General features: G+C 37.9%; 1 protein-coding gene across 1 annotated transcript in view; it reads right to left on the minus strand.

Annotated features, from left to right (window-relative positions):
- Window positions 1-22,169, minus strand: part of Exn (Ephexin) — a 177,252-nt gene that overhangs the window by 90,782 nt on the left and 64,301 nt on the right. Inside the window, exon 3 of the mRNA XM_083120790.1 lies at window positions 9,529-9,646. Within this exon, the coding sequence (XP_082976916.1) occupies window positions 9,529-9,646 (118 nt within the window). The remainder of the gene's footprint in view (window positions 1-9,528; window positions 9,647-22,169) is intronic.

Here is a 22,169-nt window from a genome sequence, read left to right on the forward strand (position 1 = left end):
GACTAGGGATGGCCAAACGGATCCGGATCCGAGAGTTTCGTATCTCAATCCCACATTATAATATTACCACACCTTAAAAGGTATTATGATCTTCGATTACAAAGAAATTTTTCATTAGTTAGTCCTACAAGATAATTTTGGCAGGTGTATAAACGGGTCCAAAGGAAGAAATACGTGTTTTTTTGTTTCGGCTAAAAAACTGTTTTAGGGGGCAAACCCCCCTCAAATGTCAAAATGAGGACAAATTGACGTGGGGATCTGACCCCTGTGTCCCTCTCCGATTTCCATGAAATTTGGCAGGTGTATAGAGGGGGTGTATAGAGGGGCCCTATGCCCCCTGTTTCTTCCTATGCCATATTTACGTGGTTTCGGGGTCAGATCCCCACATCAATTTCTCCTCATCTTGACATTTGAGGGGGCGGGTTGCCTCTAAAACAGTTTTTTAGCTGAAACACAAAAACACGTACTTCTTCCTTTGGGTCCCTCCATACACCTGCCAAATTTCATGGAAATCGGAGTGGGACACAGGGGTCAGATCCCCGCGTCAATTTGTCTTCATCTTGACATTTGAGGGGGATTTTGCCCCTAAAACCGTTTTTTTTTTTTTTTAGCTGAAACAGAAAAACACGTATTTCTTCCTTTGGGTCCCTCCATACACCTGCCAAATTTCATGGAAATCGGAGGGGGATACAGGGGTCAATTCCCACTTCAATTTGTCCTCATCTTGACATTTGAGGGGGGGGGGGTTGCCTCCTAAAACATTTTTTTAGCGGAACCAAAAAAAAAAAACACGTATTTCTTCCTTTGGGCCCCTCTATACACCTGTCAAGTTTCATGGAAATCGGAGGGGGACACTTAGATAACCTCCCTTGTAAGTGGCTGTGTGTGATGGAAGATGCGCCAAATCACGACATATTGAGAAAACTTTTGGATTATTTCGTTGAACAGTGGATGAACAACTCTGTTTTCGACATTTCCATGTGGAACTGCTCCCAAAGCGGCACAGGACTAACAATGCAGTCGAGGGATGGAACCATACAGTTAATGTATTGACGGAAAAGTCAAGTCCTAACGTGTACCAATTAGTGAAGACTTTAAAATTAGAAGCTGTGTACAACGACTACTTATGTGAGAGGAAGGCCTTGAATCTTAAAGGGAAATGTAGACGACGTCAGTACATTGCATTAGATGATAGAATACAAAGAGTGTTTGCCGACTATGAAATGCATAGAGATCTTAAGCGCTTTTTGAGGGGAACGGCGTACGTTCAGAAATTAGAATGAAAATAGTAAGATGTTGGTTCAACTACAAGAGAAACGCCGCATTCTACATGTCTACATTGACAAGGGATTGCAGTCTGCTCCTATACTGACAAGGGATCTAAACAATCCGTCATTGACAAAGGTACATCCAGCTTTTAAACACCAAGCTTCCATGATGCCAGTGTGAAGGAAAACTAATAAAGGTTTTAAAAACACACACAAGCTTCCATGATGCAGCCAGTCCTAAGCCTGGATAAAGCGTGACGGGAAGCTATTTACACTTTGTGTCGCATATGACGGTGTCGCAACTGTCATGGAATATATTTTCCATACAGTGTCCCATGTGACGGCAGAAATGCTAGTGTCGCATATGACGGTGTCGCAAAAGTCGTGGATTCTTTATATTTATATTAATTGTGATAAATTATTATTTTTGAACAAACCATTGACACAATTTGCTATATATATTCAATTGAAAGAGTCTGGGCGAGATATTACCTAGGCCACATTTATTTTCACATCGCACTTGCAAAGCATTTCGAATGGAATGATATGATGAACAGTTACAGGCAAGACATTATCAAGACAGTAAGTCTTGAAGCTTTCCTGCCGACGAATGATTAAAACATTTTCTCGGGCTATCGACCAGGTGAGTTGTGGAAACCACCTGGTCGATAGCCCGAGAGAATCTTTTCATTATCAAGACAGTTTCTTTTTTTCCCGATGGGTTAGACTTCGAAGTACGAGTGGCAGAAGAAATTCATGGATTTATTTAGACTGTATTTCTTACAAGTACAAATGTAGCTTAGCACTATCTCCTTCCGACCCCTTGAATTGAAACATTGACCATTCAAAACTGTATCCCTTATGATGGTGCGCGTCTCGGCCTTTTTTTTAAAATTATATTTCAAACTTATTTTGGTTTGAATATCTTAGTAGTAATAGCAGAGTTGCAGCAGCCCGTACGGATTTGGTCCAAAATGTTTTTTTTACACTATTATTTGGTCACAGTGACCAATTTCAGCCTAAAAAACGTAGCATGATTTTCAAGATCAGCACTCGATGGCGCAGTGATAGCGTCGTCGCCTTGTAATGAAGGGGTCCCGGATTCGATAACCGGTGGAGGCACATAGTGGTTCGGATCCCACATTAAACTTGTTGTTGTTGAGTTAGTGTTTTAAGTCCACTTTATGCACAGTAAGGCTAATCGGGACTGGACCTACAGTTTAAAGTGGGATCCGAACCACTTGTGCCTCCACCGGGTATCGAACCCGGGACCCCTTGATTACAAGGCAATGACGCTACCACTGCGCCATGGGGGAGGCCCTCCACATTAAACTGTAGGTCCAGTCCCGATTAGCCTTACTGTGCACAAAACACCAACTTCACCAATCAACTCAAGATCAGCACTGGCTGCATCATATTTTTGTAGTTTCTAGTTTCATATTTAGTAACTACTTGCTTGTATTTTGTAAACATCTTCAATGTATTGGGAGGGGCGCCAGTGAGTGTGCGCCTGCCTATGTAATTGGTGCTAGGAGGAACTCGTTCCTTCTTTTGTTTTGTGCGGACTTCTTGTTTCAAACATAATTTTGCAGCTTGCAGTAGAGACATGTAAAGCTAGAATACCGTAAGAGAGAATGACGTTCATTTGTCACCTTTGAAACCGTTGATCTGCAAACAGAAGGTCTGTGAAGAATTAGCATTGACTAACGGTAACCTACTCAACACAACGCCAAGAATAGGAGAAGCTAATAGTACCAAACCGTCGTAAGTTTTCCTACACGGAAACACGTCTCGTGAAATGTAGAAAAGAGTCAAACGTAAACATACACGTGCATTAAGTTTTTTTTTATTATTGAGAACGAAAGCAATGCAATTTGAAAAGCAAAAGGACACAATTTGAGCAGCGTATAGAGAGAACAAGTATATGGAGGATACATTAAAAAGTGAAAGTAGGAATCAATTTGTAATTTTTGGTTATTTTTATGTAGCTTTTTCTACTTCTCAACTGATGGATACTCCTATTGTACCATCAAATGGAATTTATAATGTTATCATTCACATTAATTTTACGTAGATAACATGCTTTTATATTCTCATTAAAATCTTTATATTTTTATTGGCAGTCAAATGGAGCGATCAAATCACTCACAATTTCTTACAGCTTTGATCGAACCCGGAAACTTTGTGGTCTGTTTGGCCTTCAAATAATCAGTCAAAAATAGTCATTGTTATAATAAACATATCACTGAATTTAAGGTTTTGAGCCAATTTGTGAAGAAATGGAGAGTAAACAAAAGTTAACTTTTGCTACACTATGAACTTTGTTGGTTATCTCAAGGTTTCGACTCATCTTTCAAAACTGAGCGACTACATAAGATTACTTCCTGTGAACCAGCAGTGATCCTAGTAAAATCAACAGACATTTACCCAACTAAATATGCTCAACTTCTATCTTCAAGGAGAGCTTGTTTCAATTTTCAAGATCAAGACAAATGATTGTATTGAACCACCGGCAAAGGATTGTCCGAGAACATATCGCAAATGGCAAATTTATAAGATCTGCTTCATAATTCCCGTGAATATTTTCCTGTTTCTGATGCAACAAAAAAACAGATTAAGAGATCCATTTTGTTACGTTCCAAGCTTCAGTTTGGAGCATGAAGACACTGAATAACCCACACTGAACGTCTTTTCAGCAGTTCATTCAGCTTCGTGCCAAATTACAAACGTAACTGGAATATGATACATATTCGAATCAAATGTGCGGGTTACCTGAGCCATTTGGGAACATTTCGAAGTTTAACCTGGTAGAGGTATGGACGATAGAGATCGACAGGGTACATAAGAGCTTGGACCTACTGCGGATCTGAGCACAAGCTCATAACAACTAAGCCGGCACTTGCATAGATTCTCTTGATGTGTCGCGTTAGTAGAGCTAATAGCTAAAAATGTCCTGGAGTAGGTTCTGTTGGCTTTCCACCGAAGTTTCCGGGTTCGAGTCCCGGCCTCGGCATAGGCGTTCGTTGTATCAATTTCATCTAGCTATACTCATTACTCAGCGCCGGCGTTACGATTACTCAAAGGTGGCAAAAGCGAGGCTAAATAGCAAAAATATTTTCATTTGTTCTTCGCTTGGTTCCTTCTAGTTTCATTTTTAGTAACTACTTGCTTGTTGTGCTACGCTGTAACACTCTTACTCCTTTGATTTCATCATAATTTATATAATCTTTCAAATTAATATATTAAAAATATTTCAATATACAACAGAAAAAAACTGGCAAACTATTAGAATCAAATTAACATTCATTTAATTTTTAACGTATGATCTTTAAACTTCAAGAATTACGTCATACCGGAAACATTAATTATCTTGCTAAATTTAAGTATTATACAAATTTATTTACAAGTTTCTTACAAATTTTACACAAACAGACAAGGGTGTAACAATGTCGAGTTAATATTTATGGAACCATAAGGGCTCACAGCAACAAAGGAAGGCAGTTCGTAGAAATACCCACGGATATTTCTATGAACTCACATCCTTATCTTGCAGTTGAAGATAAAGTTCCATCCGGATTTCTGGCCTTAATTACAAAGAGTTTCCGTAACTATCGAATAGGGTTCTTGATGCCGCTTGCTTATGTGGAAAATCGTTTTCTGCTCTCTTGTATTTTATAAAACAAGCGTAGAAACAGTTTGGTAAACAAAAGTTAGAAATCAGAACGTATGTTTCAGCTAATATGTTCGATATTGCGAGACTTGTATGTGAAATGCAGTACCAGCCTTTTTTTATTAAAATAATATTCAATATATTATTATTATCAATAAAATTGCAGTATTTTTGTAATTTTAAATGAAACCTTGATTAACAACTAAATTAATATTTGATGCACTGTTACACTTCAAATACATACTTATATAAGATCTGTGGAATGTAATAACGAAAATAATTGAGGAGGTTCCTTGTTAGGAAGTGAAGAGGAAGGAAAAGCAATTCTCACACAGGCAAAGTGGATGTTCTACGTTCCTAAAAAATGTGAATTACCATTAGTTCAATTACGTACTTCCAGGAACAAACCCTTTGTCCAGTGAGTATCCATGCATTTCGTGAGGGGAGATATGATGATGGCAGGGGCGCCGACTTGTCAAAATTATTGGGGGGCCTCTGATCACTGAAATAAATGAATGAATGACTCACTCCCTCCCTTTTTTAAAAATAAAAATTACGTCTTCGTATAGCAGTTTTTAAGCAGCTATTATGTTCCTCATGCAAATTAAATGTAACATGAAAAACGTTTAGAAAATGTTTTAAAGTCTCTTTATGTCTTTTGTGTCTGCTCATTTGTTTTTTTAGATAACAATTAACATTTTTATTGAATAGTGCGTATTTACATTAACGGACCAACCAAACAGTTTTATCCCGGCCTTGGTAGCCAAGCGTGTTGGGTGGTCGACTCAACTCGCTTTGATCCAGAAGTCTCGGGTTCGAGTCCCGGCGAGGGCATGGGTGTGTTTTAATGTCCGCAACAGACATGTGATGGGTTGCAAATAACCTATAAAGTAACGAATATTTACAATATTTAACAGTTTTATTTAATTATTTACATAAATGCTAACATACTGCAAGAAAATAGTTTTACTCTTTTGTTCTTGCTACAATATTTTACTTTTCAAATTTAATTTTGCAATAACAAAAAAAAATAGGATGTACACTAAGATATAAATTGACATACACAACAAAAACATATGAACATGATTTGAAAATAAAGCAAAAGTTGCTCTACGCAGTGGGTTTTTTTTTTATTAACTCATTAACGAGCGGTCTCAGATCCAAATTATCAAGCACAGTTTGATGTATGTGGAGTACCGCTAAGCTGCTTAGTGACGTTGCCGGGGCAATTCTGGCTAATCAACGAGGCTAGGTTTGTCCTCTGCGCATTTTTGCCAGGACTGCTCAAAACACATTCGCTTTCCTTGAAAGATGTCAGTCAAGTATTTTAGTTTTGATTCCACTTCTGTAGCACCAATGCGTGGAGATTGAATCTTACAGTTTACCTCTTCTATTGGATCCATCACATGGCAGTAGAGGGAGAGAAAGAAAAATGTCTTGAAGTGAAGCATTGTCTCCAGGTATCCAGCAGATTTTAATGCTGGTCAGTAGAATCTTCTTCAGAAAATTTCTCAAGTAGTTCCTTAAGGCTCGTCTGGACCTTTGGCATGCAAATGAGCGAATTTTTTAAAATTTTTCCTCTCCATTCGAAAAACTTCTTGGATATTTCAAAATATGAAACATTACATCAGCTTAGAATTCCTTCTAGAGCATTGACGTGAATTTTCGTGTAGTTTTTCTTTCATTGTTGTCTAGATATTATCAATAGTTTAATAGACTTATGTAATCACAAAACTATTGATAATATCTAGACAACAATGAATTCTAAGCTGATGTAATGTTTCATATTTTGAAATATCCAAGAAGTTTTTCGAATGGAGAGGAAACTTTGAAAAAAATCGCCCATTTGCATGCCAAAGGTCCAGCCGAGCCTTAAGATCTGTTGCATACTAGAGGCTCTCAACGTCCACCGACGAGGGCAAACTGGTCGCAGTTAAGTATGGCCAGCTTTCTCATTCACATCAATAATATTCCTAAATATTTGCATTCTTTTAGGGGATTCCCAAACAGTCTTTAACAAGTCGTTGGCTAAATTCATTATGTCTCTGATTAATATATGTATAATAGTAAATAATAATTATATACTTAGTATATAGTAATAAGTCATGTGTTTTGCTGTCTCCGGTCATAGTCCCACAAAGTTGATGGTTTAGCGGTCTCAGCCCCCCAAAGTTGATGGTCTAGAACATTTCGAATGTGTATTTAAAGTTAAGTTCATGTGGCACAATTCAGACTAAACTTTATAAGAGAAGAAAAATAATACATTAGATCCTCTTAAGCAAAATTATTTAGGGGGCTCTGCCCCCACATCATTAACTTTGAGGGGGCTCGAGCCCCCCTAAGTCCCATGGAGTCGGCGCCTATGGATGATGGTAGGGAAGGGGAACGCACGCCCTTTACCACCTCCCAGAAAAGTTCTGTGTGAACAATTGAGAAGCTAAAAGAAAAATAAACCACAAATGACCTAATATTACGAACAAGGAATAGTTTCGAAATTTTGTCTAATAAACGCTGAAAAACTGACATTATTTTCCCATATATCCTAAGAAGAGAAAGGCTGGAAGAACAATGAAAAAGGGACGATTGATTGATTTGGTTTATTTTACTTCGCTTTTCTGCCACTTTTGGCTAATCGCGAAGATGAGGATGAGTGATGAAGGGACACTCACAAAGAACCCATGCTCAGGCTGGGATTCGAACCCGGGATTCCTGGCGTCGTACTACGTTGTAGCAAATGTTTACTGAATATTGCATATCAAGACTAGATTAATATCTACACGAATATTGGTGAAGCAATATGAAATAATAATAACATTATAAAAATACACTTAATTTAACAGCGTTCGCAAAAGTTATTTGTGTGATTCGGCGATATTGTTGAATTTCATTAATGTATTAGTCTATAAATGATGTTATTCCATAACATCATATCCACAAAATGCGGATGTGTGTGTGTGTGTGTTTGGTATTTCTGCTTTCACATGAATCTCAGGATAGTTTTATACCAGGTGGTTATAATTAAAGTGACGGTGTTCAGAGTGGTACAGCACGGGCTGTAATGAGAGTAGCAGTCTGAAACTTCGTAGATATGCTAATGAAGCAATGCGCTCGCGAATTATGCAAAAAAAAATTAGTTCCAATTCTCGCCACCAGGATAAAAATGGCGCTGTAAGCAGTCAAAACTTGGTATAATTACAGGGAAAACACTATAAATCGCAGAAAACAATACTCTTTGTAATAAAATATCGCTACAATTTCACTATTCGAATTACATGAACATTACTAAAGGAAAAAGCAACAAGCGTCACCAACAACAACCAAGGAGCTCACACAATGGTTAGGCAATGTCACCGACTTTGACGTCATAGTTACGGAAAATTCCACGTTTTGACTGCTTACAGCACCATTTTTTACCCTGGTGGCGAGAATTGGATTTTTTTTTTTTTTTTGCATAATTCGCGAGCGCATTGCTTCATTAGCATATCTACGAAGTTTCAGACTGCTACTCTCATTACATCCCGTGCTATACCACTCTGAACACCGTCACTTTAATTATAACCACCTGGTACCATAAATGTAATTTTGAAAACATTATACGTAATTTTGCTGAGAACAGAAGGAAACGGGACCACTGGTACTAAGAGGAGTGGTAGTCGACCCACGGGGGGTAACTTAGGGCCTAACTTTGGGGAAGGGGGCAAAATCGAATTTGAGGCTAAACTTGGGGGGAGGGGGCAGAATCGAAAAGTTTCCCACCCCCTAAAAGCAGTGTCTACTGTCTAGGCCTATTTTATTAAATAACTGCTACATTTGAGAAATCCTAAAAATCGCTATTTCTTTGCCCCAGGGGTTAAGTTGTAAATTTTAACAAATCTGAAAATTTTGTCATAAGTTACACCTACGGGTCATATATACTGGAAATAGGGCTCTCGTTTCAAATTAGTAAAAGAGGATAACCAAGGTACAAGATCGATAAATTGGGGGTAAGAGCAGGAACCAGAAGAGAACTTCATGTTTCCATGTTCTAACATTTTAGCTCTTATCAGCTAATTTTTGGAATTCTCAACATTTCTGTGGTCACTAAGCATCGTGAGGACAATTGTGGAATTATGAAAAGAAGTTGTAGTGGAGCCTGACCTCACATGTAAGAAAACAATTTACTTGATGCTCTGATCACGCGTCGCTCAATGAAAAGCTTGTAGGCCTTGGTGCTCAAAGGGGTAAAATCTGAGGAATAAATGATTCCAAGAGTTTTCAAAATATCACAAATGACTTTTTTACATGACAAGTCATCTAAAATTTCTCCTTTCAACTTTCAGAGATTTTTCTTAAACAAGGTGAATCCAATTTAATAACAAAATAATAATTATGCATTTCAATATGTATTAACCTTTGGCAACGTAGAAAATAACTAACAGGAATAACAGTTGTGCTCTAGTGGATCGAGAAGAGGAGTCTCCAAAGACATAGTTATAATTGACAATGCAATAATAGTTTATTATTAGCTTACAATCATAATAATAATTGTTTTTGATTATTATATCTACAATAATTCTGACATGAGAGAGAGAGAGGGGAAAACATACTTACACACGCAACCCCACTTCTTCCTCCGGTTCAATGTCCACCCACTCGTCACTCAGATCGCAGTCTTTGATGTTTTGCAGTGTATTCAGTTGGTATGTATTCAACTCATGGCATACATCCTCTGAAAAAGAGAATGAGGCAATGTATGGATTACGCGTAAATAAATTGTACACGTTAACATTAATTTATTTTGCATTTAGAATTCTTCGACATTAAGCAAAATTAGCTGCCACTGTCCATTTCTTATATCGTAATGCTCTCAATTTCTGGGTATCGGAGCATGGTGTTGATCTCATCTTCTCCACAAATGGCCGAGATTGTGAAGGTGTAGGGCACTACTTCCCCAAACCCTATATTCCTACACGGCAATGGCCCCTCCAGTTGTTGATACCAAAAATGCCCAGTAAAGTTGGGCCTCACCTATAACGTCGTGACTATCGCTGTCACCATGTAATCAAAGGGTGCTGGGTTCGATCTTCAATGGAGGCATATTGTGTATTGGTTTGCATCCTACTCTAAACTGTAGATACAGTCCCGATCAGCTTATCTTAGCATAAAGTGGACGTATAGCTACAATGAACGTATGAACAACGATCGAGAGAAGATGGCTATTCCGCCACTGGCATGGAGACAGCTACGTCACCGCGGCCTGGTGTGGAAGCTGGGTGGCTGAATCTCGAGTTCATCCCGAGGGCCGGCACGTGTCCTCGTGACTGAGCCAACCAATCTTCTCTCTTCCTTTCGGCGTCGGCTGGATTTTTCAGCGGAAGAAAAAAGAAACGAATGCGTCAGCGCAGAAGGAATTCGCGATCGTCACGTCGCACTGTATTTGTCATCATCTTTCCACTTGGAGCGCACTTCCTTCCACCACACAGCATAATGACACTGTTCCTTCTTTTTTATATATATGTACACAAAAAAGACATGATTAAATATGTAAAAATAGTCTGTTCATGATCAACTTGTTCCTGTTTTTCTTCTCATCATATATGGATGACCTTTTCAACTTCACTTAATCCTCGTAGAGCATCTGTTGTTGGGCCCTGTCCCTGTGTGTTTTTGTGATTCTCCTTTCATCAAATTCATTACGATTATGTTACCAATCATCCTCATCGTCGTGATTAGCCATCCACATGAGGGAGAGGAGCGACGTAAAATAACTAAATCAAACAATCAATCTTCTCACCATACACATTTATTTATTTATGGAGAATATTTATATTACCGGCATATGTATTTCGGAATGCATTTATGAAGGGTGTAATTCTTTTCTGGAATTACCAAATTCTTACGAAATACAGAAGCCATTCCTTTCAGTGACTTACTCAAATACTCAATACCTCTAACAACAACCTCTAATATTCCCAAAATTTTCACGATCCCGCCACCGGGAAATGTCTCACTAATGCCTAATTCATGGTCATTTTTGCTACAAATGTGCCAACCCGCTCCACCTTCCCAGTTTTATAATTCTGGACAAACCACTGACTCCTTTGCATTTACAAATGGCGTATTTCCGTTCAAACTTGTCACATGTCGACGACAAGAGGAAGTTGTGTTTTTCTTTCTTTCTTCCGGTGGTTTAACCGCTCATGGAAGGAACCAACACGTGGTACATTAGCAATGTGATTCACTTTGCTCTTCGCGATAGATGCAAAATTGTACAGATTGCTGCCGACAATTTCAGCCGCCATACTCAACCATGAAGAAGCATCTGGCTAATACTTGCTTTTTGTTGTGATTTCTAGGGGAATTATTACACATTAAACATTGGAATAAAAGGCACATGATATGACGCAACATTTTGCAAATTTATATCAGAACCTGAATAATAAGTGAATAAATGACACTGTCGTCCTTTGTTTACTTTTTAAAGAAAAATATGAAGTAAATTTTCTAAATTACTTCATTAGCTTCTTTAAAATTGAAAAATATTCAAACTTAATTTATGAAATAACATTTTATCACAAAGGTAGCTTTCATTTTAGTGTGTAAACCTAATGAATGTAGGGAACCAGTGTGTGCGTATTGCAAGGAAATGATATGTTATCAGAAAGGTGGCGTTGCGAATACAGGAAGCGATAGGACTGCTTCTTTGTTCCTCATTGATTTAGTTTACCGTCGCAGTTTGTCCACATCGAATACGTACAGTTCTATTTCATGTCAAAAGGTTATCTTAAAATTATCGAAGTAAGAGTGGAAGATCTGAATTACGTAAACTGATAGTCTCTTTGGCTAATGGCCAACATTATGTCGTGCATAAATATAAAAAAAAATAGGAAAAAAAAAGGTTTACTAGTAAGGAACGTTGCTTTTTATGCAGCTAACAATGAATCTTATTAGCAAAAGACTTTATTGAGCCTAGTGGGCCAAGGTTGCTGATAAATGAAAAGATAATTCACCCTCTATCAGGGACGTCGTTAGGGGGGGGGGGCACGCGGGGGCACTGGCCCCGGCAAACGTCCACGTGGGCCCGGGAAACTGTTCTGTATTTGCTGGAAATTTTACTTTGATGACAAATATTGCAAAATAATTCTTCAGTAAATTTTGCTTGCAGTTTGAAACACTTCTTCAATTTTCAGTAGCACAAACCCAAGCAAGGTATTTCTTTCCTACTTCCCTGTTTCTTGCTTGTTGAACACAAACAGATGTATTGGGAGGGGATGCAGTTAATGGTTTTGTGGTCCGCCCCAGTCAGGGAAGTCAGAGACCTATTGAAAATGCACTTTTCCTCCCTGCTGCACACCAGATCCAGGATCCCCCAAAACCCGCACTTTCTCTTCATCTGGCCCTGCACTGGCACCATGGGTGCCGAAAAGACGACACAAACAGGAAGATTTAGCTACGGGTGGCTAGAACTTTCTGGGTTAATTATTTTATGGTTCAGAAAAGATATCCCCATGCATTTCAAATTCCAAGAACAGAATTCTATTACTTGTACCTTTTTCGGCGCGGGAATGAATGACATAGCGGTTCTTCTCACATGCACTCAACCCTCCTGCTAATGACCTGCCCTGCAAGGAGGGAAAGACCACTTCCTGAAAATTCGGAGAAACATGGAAGCGGTCGGTTCATCTGTTGATTTGGTGGACAGTTGATATCTGTCAGATAGTTTGAAGTAGGATTTGTGGTCCGAGCGGTGTAAACTTCTGTAAACGCGAGTAGATAGCATCACGAAGTGTTTGTGATCTCATTTTCCTACATCGGGAGTACAATGTCGAATGACTAGCTGCCCGATTGTCTTCCTCTGGAAACAATGGATCAGGATCGACTGATCGACCAAATATCCAACATATTGGCATTCTAAAAGAGAGTCTGACTACCACACAAGATCCTGGGTTCGACTCCCAAAGTAGTTGATCTCGTGTATAATGAAGAATAAACCACGTTTCAATTAAGGAAGGAAACTAAGTATGTAGCAATTGTTTTTACAGCCGTCTGCAGGCTCTATAAGTATTATGTTACAAAATTTGTATATATTTTTGACTTTCTGTGATTTTTCTTCATTTAGCCTCCACCTGCAAATGTGGAAGCTGTTGCTGCTTAGGTGGCTAGGTTGGCTAGATATACAAATATGATTAATCCCTAGTCATACAGCGAATAATACTTATAATATAATCATGAGTTATGGAGAAGCAAATAACTTTTCAAGCATTTTCTGTTTCTATTTGTTGTGCAGTGGTTAACAAGGTGCATTACGATGCCAGGGGTCCTGGATTCGAATCCCGGACTGGGCGTGTGTTCTTTATGATGGGCCTCTCATCAATTTCACATCACTCATTTTCATCTTCATCTTCACGATTAGCCAAAAAGTGTCAGAAAAGCGATGTAAAATAAACCAATTAATCATTTATATTTTTCTATATTACGTCGCTTTTCTACCTCTTGGGTTAAATGCGACGATGAGGATGAATGATGAGCCGAAGGAATAGCGATGGGACAGACATGATACAACCATACCTTTACAATGTCAGAACCTTGGACCTCTGGTTTCGTAGCGTGTTATACTCACGTCAGTGGAATTCTTAGGAAGAATAACTGTAAAAGTAGGGTGAAAAGAAGCAAAGTCGTACAATGCATAAAAAGCTATGTTTAGCTCTTCTAAAACCTTCCAATTATCGAGTTTGTTTTAAGTCCACTGTATGCACAGTAAGGCTAATCGGGGATCCGAACCACTATGTGCCTCCACCGGGTATCGAACCCGGGACCCCTTGATTGCAAGGCGGCGACGCTACCACTGCGTCATCGAGGAGGCCGAAAAAAACTTACAATTAGTCAATAAAATTGATATTGAGGGACAAGGCCTGTGAAGAGTTCTTTCATTCGGTTGCACATGGTCATCACATCCAGTCCCATAGTTTCGAGAGCAAAATTTGCTTCCATATCGCTTTCAAGTACTTCCCAAATTGTCCTCACAATGTTGGAACAGCACAGAAATTTTGGAACTAATACAAGCAGGCACATAACCAGGGAAGGGGCTCGGGGGCTGCATTCCTTTCCCGAAATCCTACAAATATCTGATTTTAATAATGTGTAGTAGTAATTAAATTTACTTCATTAACAGGATTAAATATCTTGTATATGGTAAGTTGCGATATACCATATAGAAATTCATCTTCAGCGCATTTACTCCTCCCCCCAACCTTTTCGTCTTTAGATTTCGGCTGCCGATAAGCTATAAGCCCCTTCCGAAATCAAATTCTGGCTACCGGCCTGACCACCAGGAATCGAACCTTGAACCTTTCGATTGATTGATTAATTGAACTGGTGTTTTAAGTCCACTTTATGCACAGTAAGGCTAATCGGGAGTGAACTTACAGTTTAAAGTGAGATCCGAACAACCATGTGCCTCCATCGGGAATCGAACCCGGGCAGGTTCTTGAACCTGCCGAACCAAAGACGAGAGCGTAATCATTTGAGCGTGTGGGAACTTTGTTTTATCCAGTGCAATCATATATTCAGTTTTCTACACACAAATAAGATTAATTTTAAGAAATTAGACGTGTGCATATAAATTCTTATCGTCATAATTTCCAAAGTGAACAATCAGATGCCATAGAAACTTGGGCCAGTCCTTTGGAATAGTGCTTAACGCGGTCGCCTTGAACTAAGAGATACCGGATTCGATTCCGGTATGAACTGTATACATGAGATGCCTAGCTTGAACTCATTACGCACACATTTCATATGTGCACTGTTGCCAATACTTGTAAACCTGGTTCCAGCACTTTATATCTAAAACCACGGAAAAGGGTTTTATCTACTTCATTTTCTTCCAGCAAATTTACAAATCTAAAGACTAATAACATTGTTCTTGGTGTATCAGCCATAAAGCTAATGAGTTCATTCTGCATTTAGTTTCCCGAATAATGGCTGTGAATTTCACGAGAGTATATCCTTTCCAATTTATTGATTGATTGAGTTGGTGTTTTTAAGTCCACTTTATACACAGTAAGGCTAATCGGGACTGGTTCTACAGTGTAAAGTGGGATCCGAACCACTATGAGCATCCACCGGGTATCGAACCCTAACCCCTTGATTACAAGGCGACGATGCTACCATGCGCCATCGAGGAGGCCCTTGCTCCTTTTCTTTCCAAGACTATATATAATGTATGTATACAGTATAGGCCTATATGGTGTATAAATAGTTTGTTAATTTATAATAGTTTGATAGAAAAAATCTTACGTTTGCCCCCCCCCCCAAACTGATCAACCTAGCTATGTCCCTGCCCTCTATTCCATACATTTTAGATATTTGCTTTGTAAAATAATAATAATATTGTGTAAAGCTGAAAACTAGTAGAAAGTTTCAGAAGTGCGTTCCTGGATTTGTAGAAAATCACAGATTCATCGTAACTTCGATCCCCATTATCGGCGAAAAATGAATTTTCCTTGTCCGAAGACGAGAAAAGAGGTGCTCTCTCGAAATGCAGCGTTAGAATTGATAAAAGCAGAAGCACTAGACAATGGATAATGTCCATTTAGCATTGCATGCTAACAGGACCATTGTCACCAACATTCAGAGAAGTATTAATACTAAAAGTCCACAAAAAGTACCATGTTTACGTCACCCAAATATGGCGGATTCAAAATGGCGGCCAGCAAACTGCGCCTATTGTTTTATACAGGGTGGCCCACCGGAAATCGTACCAAAGATAACGCCGATAGTAAAAATGTAGGGTAGGAACAAAAAATTATATTGAGGGCTGTGCAATACAGACATACGGCGAATTGATAAGCCAAACATCATGTTTATAAACTAACACCAAACACTATGTTGCAGCTTTGGAGGCCTTCCCAGAAGCTTTCGCGGGGAATGGAATCAATTTCTGGCACATACGGTGGAGCGATCTGAAGCAAAGTATGTTATTGCTATAATGGTCTATATACAAGAAGCTTTCGATAACTTTACAAAACATTAAAAACAGAAAATTATCTGGGCACCATATACGTATATAGCTAATAGATTTATTGATTATTGCTCTATCAGAAAAGTAAACTTTAAAACGACTACTGTAACAATAATAACATTCTAACTAAAGGCTGCTCACAAGGATCCATGCTTGTAGGACATCACCATCTTTAAAGAAAGAAGCTAAGTATTAACTTACACAAAACAAAAGCTTTAACCAACTCATAACTACTAAAAAGAGAAACATTCACCTTATAATAATATTGTAAAATAGTAACCAATTAACTTCCCAATTTCAGAAAAGGTCTGACTCGGATACCAGAACACGTCGAAGGTATAAAATTTTAACATCTCATGGGCTGTTCTGGATGTAGAACAAGTCGTAGTTATACAATTTTAACATTTCATGCCATATAGATTATATTACTTTCTGTTTTCATGCAACTAATATAGAAAGAAATGGAACACAACAAAAAAAAAGGGGGGCAACCAAAATTCGGAGGAAACTGACGCCCTGGTATTTATTTATAGGCACAAGGGCATCAAGCGCATACACCTGAATGAATGGGGACGGATGTGAGATACATCAGTGGGTCACCCACTTTAAAAAAATTGGAGTCAGAAAGTCTGGACTCTAGCATTACTTTCGGTTTCCTTCGCTTGTCACTTTGATCCGATTGTCATTTGTCCCACAAATGTTTGCATTTGTTTGTTCAAGTCAAAGTTCATTTTAAGTCCACTGCATGCACGAGAGACTAATCGTAAGTAAAAAAAAAATCAGTAAAACCCAAACCACTATATGCCTCCAAGGGGTATCGAACAGAAGCACCTTGATTATGAGGCGACAGCGTTAGAACTACGCCATCGGAGAGGCCTTCATCCTGTATTAAATTTATTCATTCAACTTCTTGCGTTTACATATCTTTAGGAGACGAGTGCCTAAACAGGAAAGAACATGTTGCTTCGTTGCCACTGTTCGTAAGTAGGAAAAGGCCTTCCATTAGCGAAGTGTTTGCGGAGGCCAATCTTCAGACGAATCGATAATTTGAAAGAAGCTTTGAGTCTTCTCCAATTTCATGAAACGGCGTAACAGTTTCGACAAAACCATCAACTTCATGTTTGACTAGTAGCATTCTCAAGCAGTGTGTGTGTGTGTGTGTGTGTGTGGCTCTCTCATGTTTAAAAATAAAACAGCCGAAAGATGAGGCAAATTGTAGAGGCGACCAAAAAATGGAGGCATAGCCTTCATGAAATTATCGGGTACGTTACTGATTTTGGCAACATTATGAACTTGTGTTAATCTTATATGATAGTTAAATCCCGATTTGCCTTAATACATACACAGAAATAAAATAAAAAACAATCAAGAAAGCAAGATGTTCCTGCCACAGCATCACCTTCTCAAACTGGAGAAAGCCGAATGGCTTGTTCTAGTCACGTGAGCGACGTCATCATCTGTAGGCGAGACATCCGCCATATTTGATTTATTTGGTGGAAGTAATGTTGGATCGTTTTTAGCGTATGTGGAATTGCAAAGCAATTTTAAGAACTGCAACGAAGTATAAGTGAAGTTGGAGCGTACAAGAAATATGGTCTATAAGTGTTGTGTTCTCAATTGTAGAAGAAATTATGATGAGAATAGTAAAACTAATCTATTTAGATTTCCTCAAGATGTTACTGAAAGACAGAAATGGATATGGGCAATTCCACGTAATTTTGACCCTATGATGAACTCCAGGGTAAGTAACACAGACTTTATACTTATAAATAAATGAGAGATAGTTTAGTTCATAATGTAAAGATTTAATGTGCACGAAATACGCATCTAACAAACTTTCAGATTTGGTCAGTTTTACTTGTTTCTTGCAAATCATTCTTGATCACCAGTATCGAGTTGGTAAATCTAACCAAGCTAATTTCTTTAGAAATGCCAAATTTAACTTCAATTACTATATTTGGTTAACGTTACATAGTTGTTTATCGATGCAAAATGAATTGTTCAACGTTATAAAACATTGTTACATCTACCAAAGCAGTCTTTTTCGATAACATGTTCGTCATCGAGAATTCTATACAAATTTTTAGTTTCAAAGTATGCTTAAGGAGAGAAAACTATAGAACTGAGCAAAATTGAAAAATATGCACATTTATATTCTTATTTTTAGCCCGCTTTTCTGCCTCTTTAGGTTAATCGGAGATAATGGAAGGCAAGTTGATATTTAGGTTATGCATTGAAATACAATATACATTGTGTAACAACAAGCAATTTGTTGGAATATTTTCTTGTATAATTATACAAGAATATATTGTTTATGTTTCAAATAAACGTTTTCACACAAAAAACCATACTTTTTACCGAGCTATGTGAATAAGCAAACATAGTCATTTCGTTTAACTTTCTTTTTCTTGAATATATTTAATCATATTCTTTACTTGCATGTGTATAAATCATTTTGGCTCTACAAACTTTTATGTGACAGTATTTTTTTGGTATTCCTAAACAAAATGATTTAGAAATCTTTACTGATGTTTGGTTATTGCAAAGAAATAAATCGCCAAACTGTCAACCTAACCTTTTTCATTAGTCTAATCTTTTATTCTCTGTACCAACCGTAACCTGAATCCGTCTTGTAAAAAGTATTGGTTCAAATTTTTAAAAAAATGTTTAACTACTAGTATTGAGACTTGCTGATGTCATGTTTGATTGTTGTTATTTAGCGTCGCTTTTCCACAATTTTTGGTTAATGGCGACGATGAGGACGAATGACGATATGATGAAATTGATGTAGCACTCACAAAGAACATTTGTGCCCCGGTCGGATTCGAACCCCGGATGCCCTGGCGTTGTAGCGTGCTGTGCTAACCTCTCAGCCAGCGAGTCGATTCTGATGTTAGGTGATCTCGATGAGAGAATATTATTTTCCTTTCAACAAAAGTTTTACACGTCTACTTGAGGACAGATTAAGTAACTAAATACTGTACATGTGTATTGTGAATAGGATGTCCATCATATCTGTCTTCTGGAACGTAATATGAAGAGGCGCGAGAATGTCCAGAAAAGAAGAAAGAAAAGAGGGAGGCAGAAGCTTTAAGAAGAGCAATTGCAGACAGTTTAGGGACAAAAAAGAGTATGACGCAAATCACACATTTTCGACCTTAAGTGAACTGAAGGATCAGATTAACAAAATCCATCTTTCTTTGCAGTGGGGATATTTTGCAGAAGGAAAGTTTTATTATTTTCTTATCCCTCAACCTCTCTGAAAAGCCCCATGCAGTTAAGTATGTTGTTGTAAATGACTCACTTTCTTTGTCAATGTTTTATCGTGGAGTTGAAATTAATGAGAAGAGATTTTCACGTAAGGTATCAACTACACATGTTATTGAAGATGCAATACACTTCCTGGAAATGTTCGACAGTGTAGAATCAGCATGGAATATTGGTGATGTTTTGGAAGCCATTGAAATCCTTCTGGACAATGTAAAAGAGACTGTACATGAAAGCAGTGTGTCAGTGCTTCATTTTATAAAATCACCAATACGGCTGTTAAATGTTCGTAAAGAACAGCTGAGACATGATTCTGAGATTATTGTTTTCTCATCGTTGTTAAATTTTATGTCTCCATGTGCATAAAGGTTCGTCCGTGATTCAGGATATTTTATTTTACTCCATGCAAATACTTTGAAGAAATTATGTTCAGATATCCATGCAAGTCCAATCGCAGAGCAAAGTGAAGGTAATTTTCTAATGCATATGCAAGAGAAAGTGGCTCACCTTAAAGACCATGAGTTGTACTGCTCATTGATATTGGATGAAATCCATATCAAATCCTACATCGATTATAAGGGAGGTACAATTGTTGGCACTGCAAATGATAGTTCTGAAGCTGCAAAAACTGCTCACGTATTTATGATTAACAGTGTGCTCTCTAAGCACAAGGAAGTTGTACATATATTACCCGTGAAAACTTTAACTGCTGACTCATTGCATTGCGTAATTAAGAATGTCATATTGGGGCTTGAAAATTTAGGTATTAAGATTATATCTGTTGTTTCAGATAACAGATAAATAGGAAAGCTACGTCCATGTTTAATGTTGAACATAAACAGAACTTTGTGTATATTCACCCATGTGATAAGAAGAGGACTTTGTTTTGTCTTGTGGACACTGTGCACTTATTTAAGTGTATAGAAACAACTGGATCAATCAGAAAAATGAAAATGTGAGTGGTTTTCCCAGATTTTGAAATCCTGTGTGATATTCATGTTGCATCATTCGCAACTTTAAGAACACTCTTTAGTATGGAAAGTGATAATATCCTAAAATATGCTCATAATTTATCATTAAAATTTCTGTGGCCAACTTCCCTAGAAAGACAAAACGCGAAACTAGTTGCTCAAGTTTTCAACCATATGATAATTGAAGGTTTAAAGCAACAAGGGACAAAACTCAATTTGCCGAACTATGAAGACACTGCAGAGTTCATTAAGATTATTTTAAACTGGTGGGAAGTAGTTTATGTCAAGTCTCCATGGAATAGGTGCGAGGTTAAGAAACATTTTACAGTATCCTCTGACAAACGAAGCCTCAGATGAGAGACTCTTGTACCTACATAAATTCCTTGATTGGTTGGAAAAGTGGGAAGGTTTGAACATCTCGTCAGGAAAACTCACTAGAGAAACTTCCAGTGCCCTGAAAATAACCACACATGAGCTAATTGAAATAACCATATATTGTACAGAAGAGTTAGGAATGCAATACCTTTTGCCAGAAAAATTTCAATCAGACACACTTGAAGCGAGATTTCGCCAATACCGACAGTTGACTGGTGCGCAGTACAACGTATCTCTCAGTCAGATTTTTGAGACGGAACAAAAACTGCGTCTTGCCAGCAGAATGAAGTTGAAACTGAAGTCACTAGGATATGGTGACATCTTTGCAAATCAAATTGACGAGTATGGTACATCTGAATTGGCCCTGGCAGTTACAGACTTGGCTATGTTTCAGAGTTTGAAAATTTGTGCTGCGGATATTGTGGAAGCGAAGAGAGATCTTCCTATTTTGATGTACCTGCAGGGTATTGCTCTTACATTGCAAGAAAAAAATTGACGTGTGATGACTGCAGCAACATTCTAGTATTGGACAAGATTATGCAATATCTTCCAAACGATTCATTGGATTTTATAAAAAGTTTGGATAGAGGTGGATTGTTGTGTCCTCCAGAGGTGGTTGTGGATATTGTGCTGATCAATTATGTTGTTGTCAAAAAACTGATAAGCCGTGAATATGAAGTGGAATTCTTGAAAGCAGTAAACCAGCGGGAAGTGGCATTCAATCTCAGTCTTGTGAAGTTGAGAGAAGATGAAGATAAGTGGTGGGTAAGCTGCAATAATAGACACGAATGCGAAAAGTTTTGAGAATAATTTTGTGGTCCTCAACGAATGCTTTGTTAAATAATTATTGTAAAAAAGTAAATAACTTTGTTGAAGGCCGATACAAAAGAAGGAAACTCTCCACACTCTAAACTTCTTTGCTGTTTGCCTTATTTAATTGTTGAAAAAATAATTGAACGTTTGTACTACAAAGTGCCATGTGTCGTCGTCTTTTCATGAACGGAAAGACAATGAAATAATAATAATAATAATAATAATAATAATGAAAGTGCTAGCGATGCTTCTGTGAGTTTATTAATTGGTTAGGCAACTAGGCGAATTCCCTCTGAACGTAACATGCGGGGTTTAACTTATTCTATTTGTTTTTACTTTTTCTTCTTACAAAAACTGTAACGAGTTTTATGTAAAACTTAAAAATATTACCGATAATATATCACAAATACACGCATTTTTTAAAAATTTTCCACCAGGAAGTTTGAACGATTTTCAACATGAATTTGTGTGATATTGGGGATTTTTGTGTGGTGGCCGAAGTTGCTTCTTGAACGAAGAATGTTGGTGTAAATATTTAATATTTTCTTCTCTCTCTTCTAACTATATTTACGGTGAGGATAAATGTTCAAATATAACTTCCTCTGAGCTTCCAGTCCTTCCAAAAGAGAAACAAATGAACTTAAATTCTCTACGATAAAATATTGTCTTCCTTGTACAGTGTTAAGATGATCGCCTCCAGATGATGACGTCAGTCTGAGCGTTGCGGCCTGAGCCTCTAAGACGGTCTTGGCCACAGACGGCCTCTGCATGTTATGGCTTTTTCCTTTTACTGGCGCTGTAACTGT

The sequence above is a fragment of the Lepisma saccharinum genome, chromosome 4, assembly GCF_977018435.1.
Source record: "Lepisma saccharinum chromosome 4, izLepSacc3.1, whole genome shotgun sequence".
Taxonomy (NCBI): Eukaryota; Metazoa; Arthropoda; class Insecta; order Zygentoma; family Lepismatidae; genus Lepisma; species Lepisma saccharinum.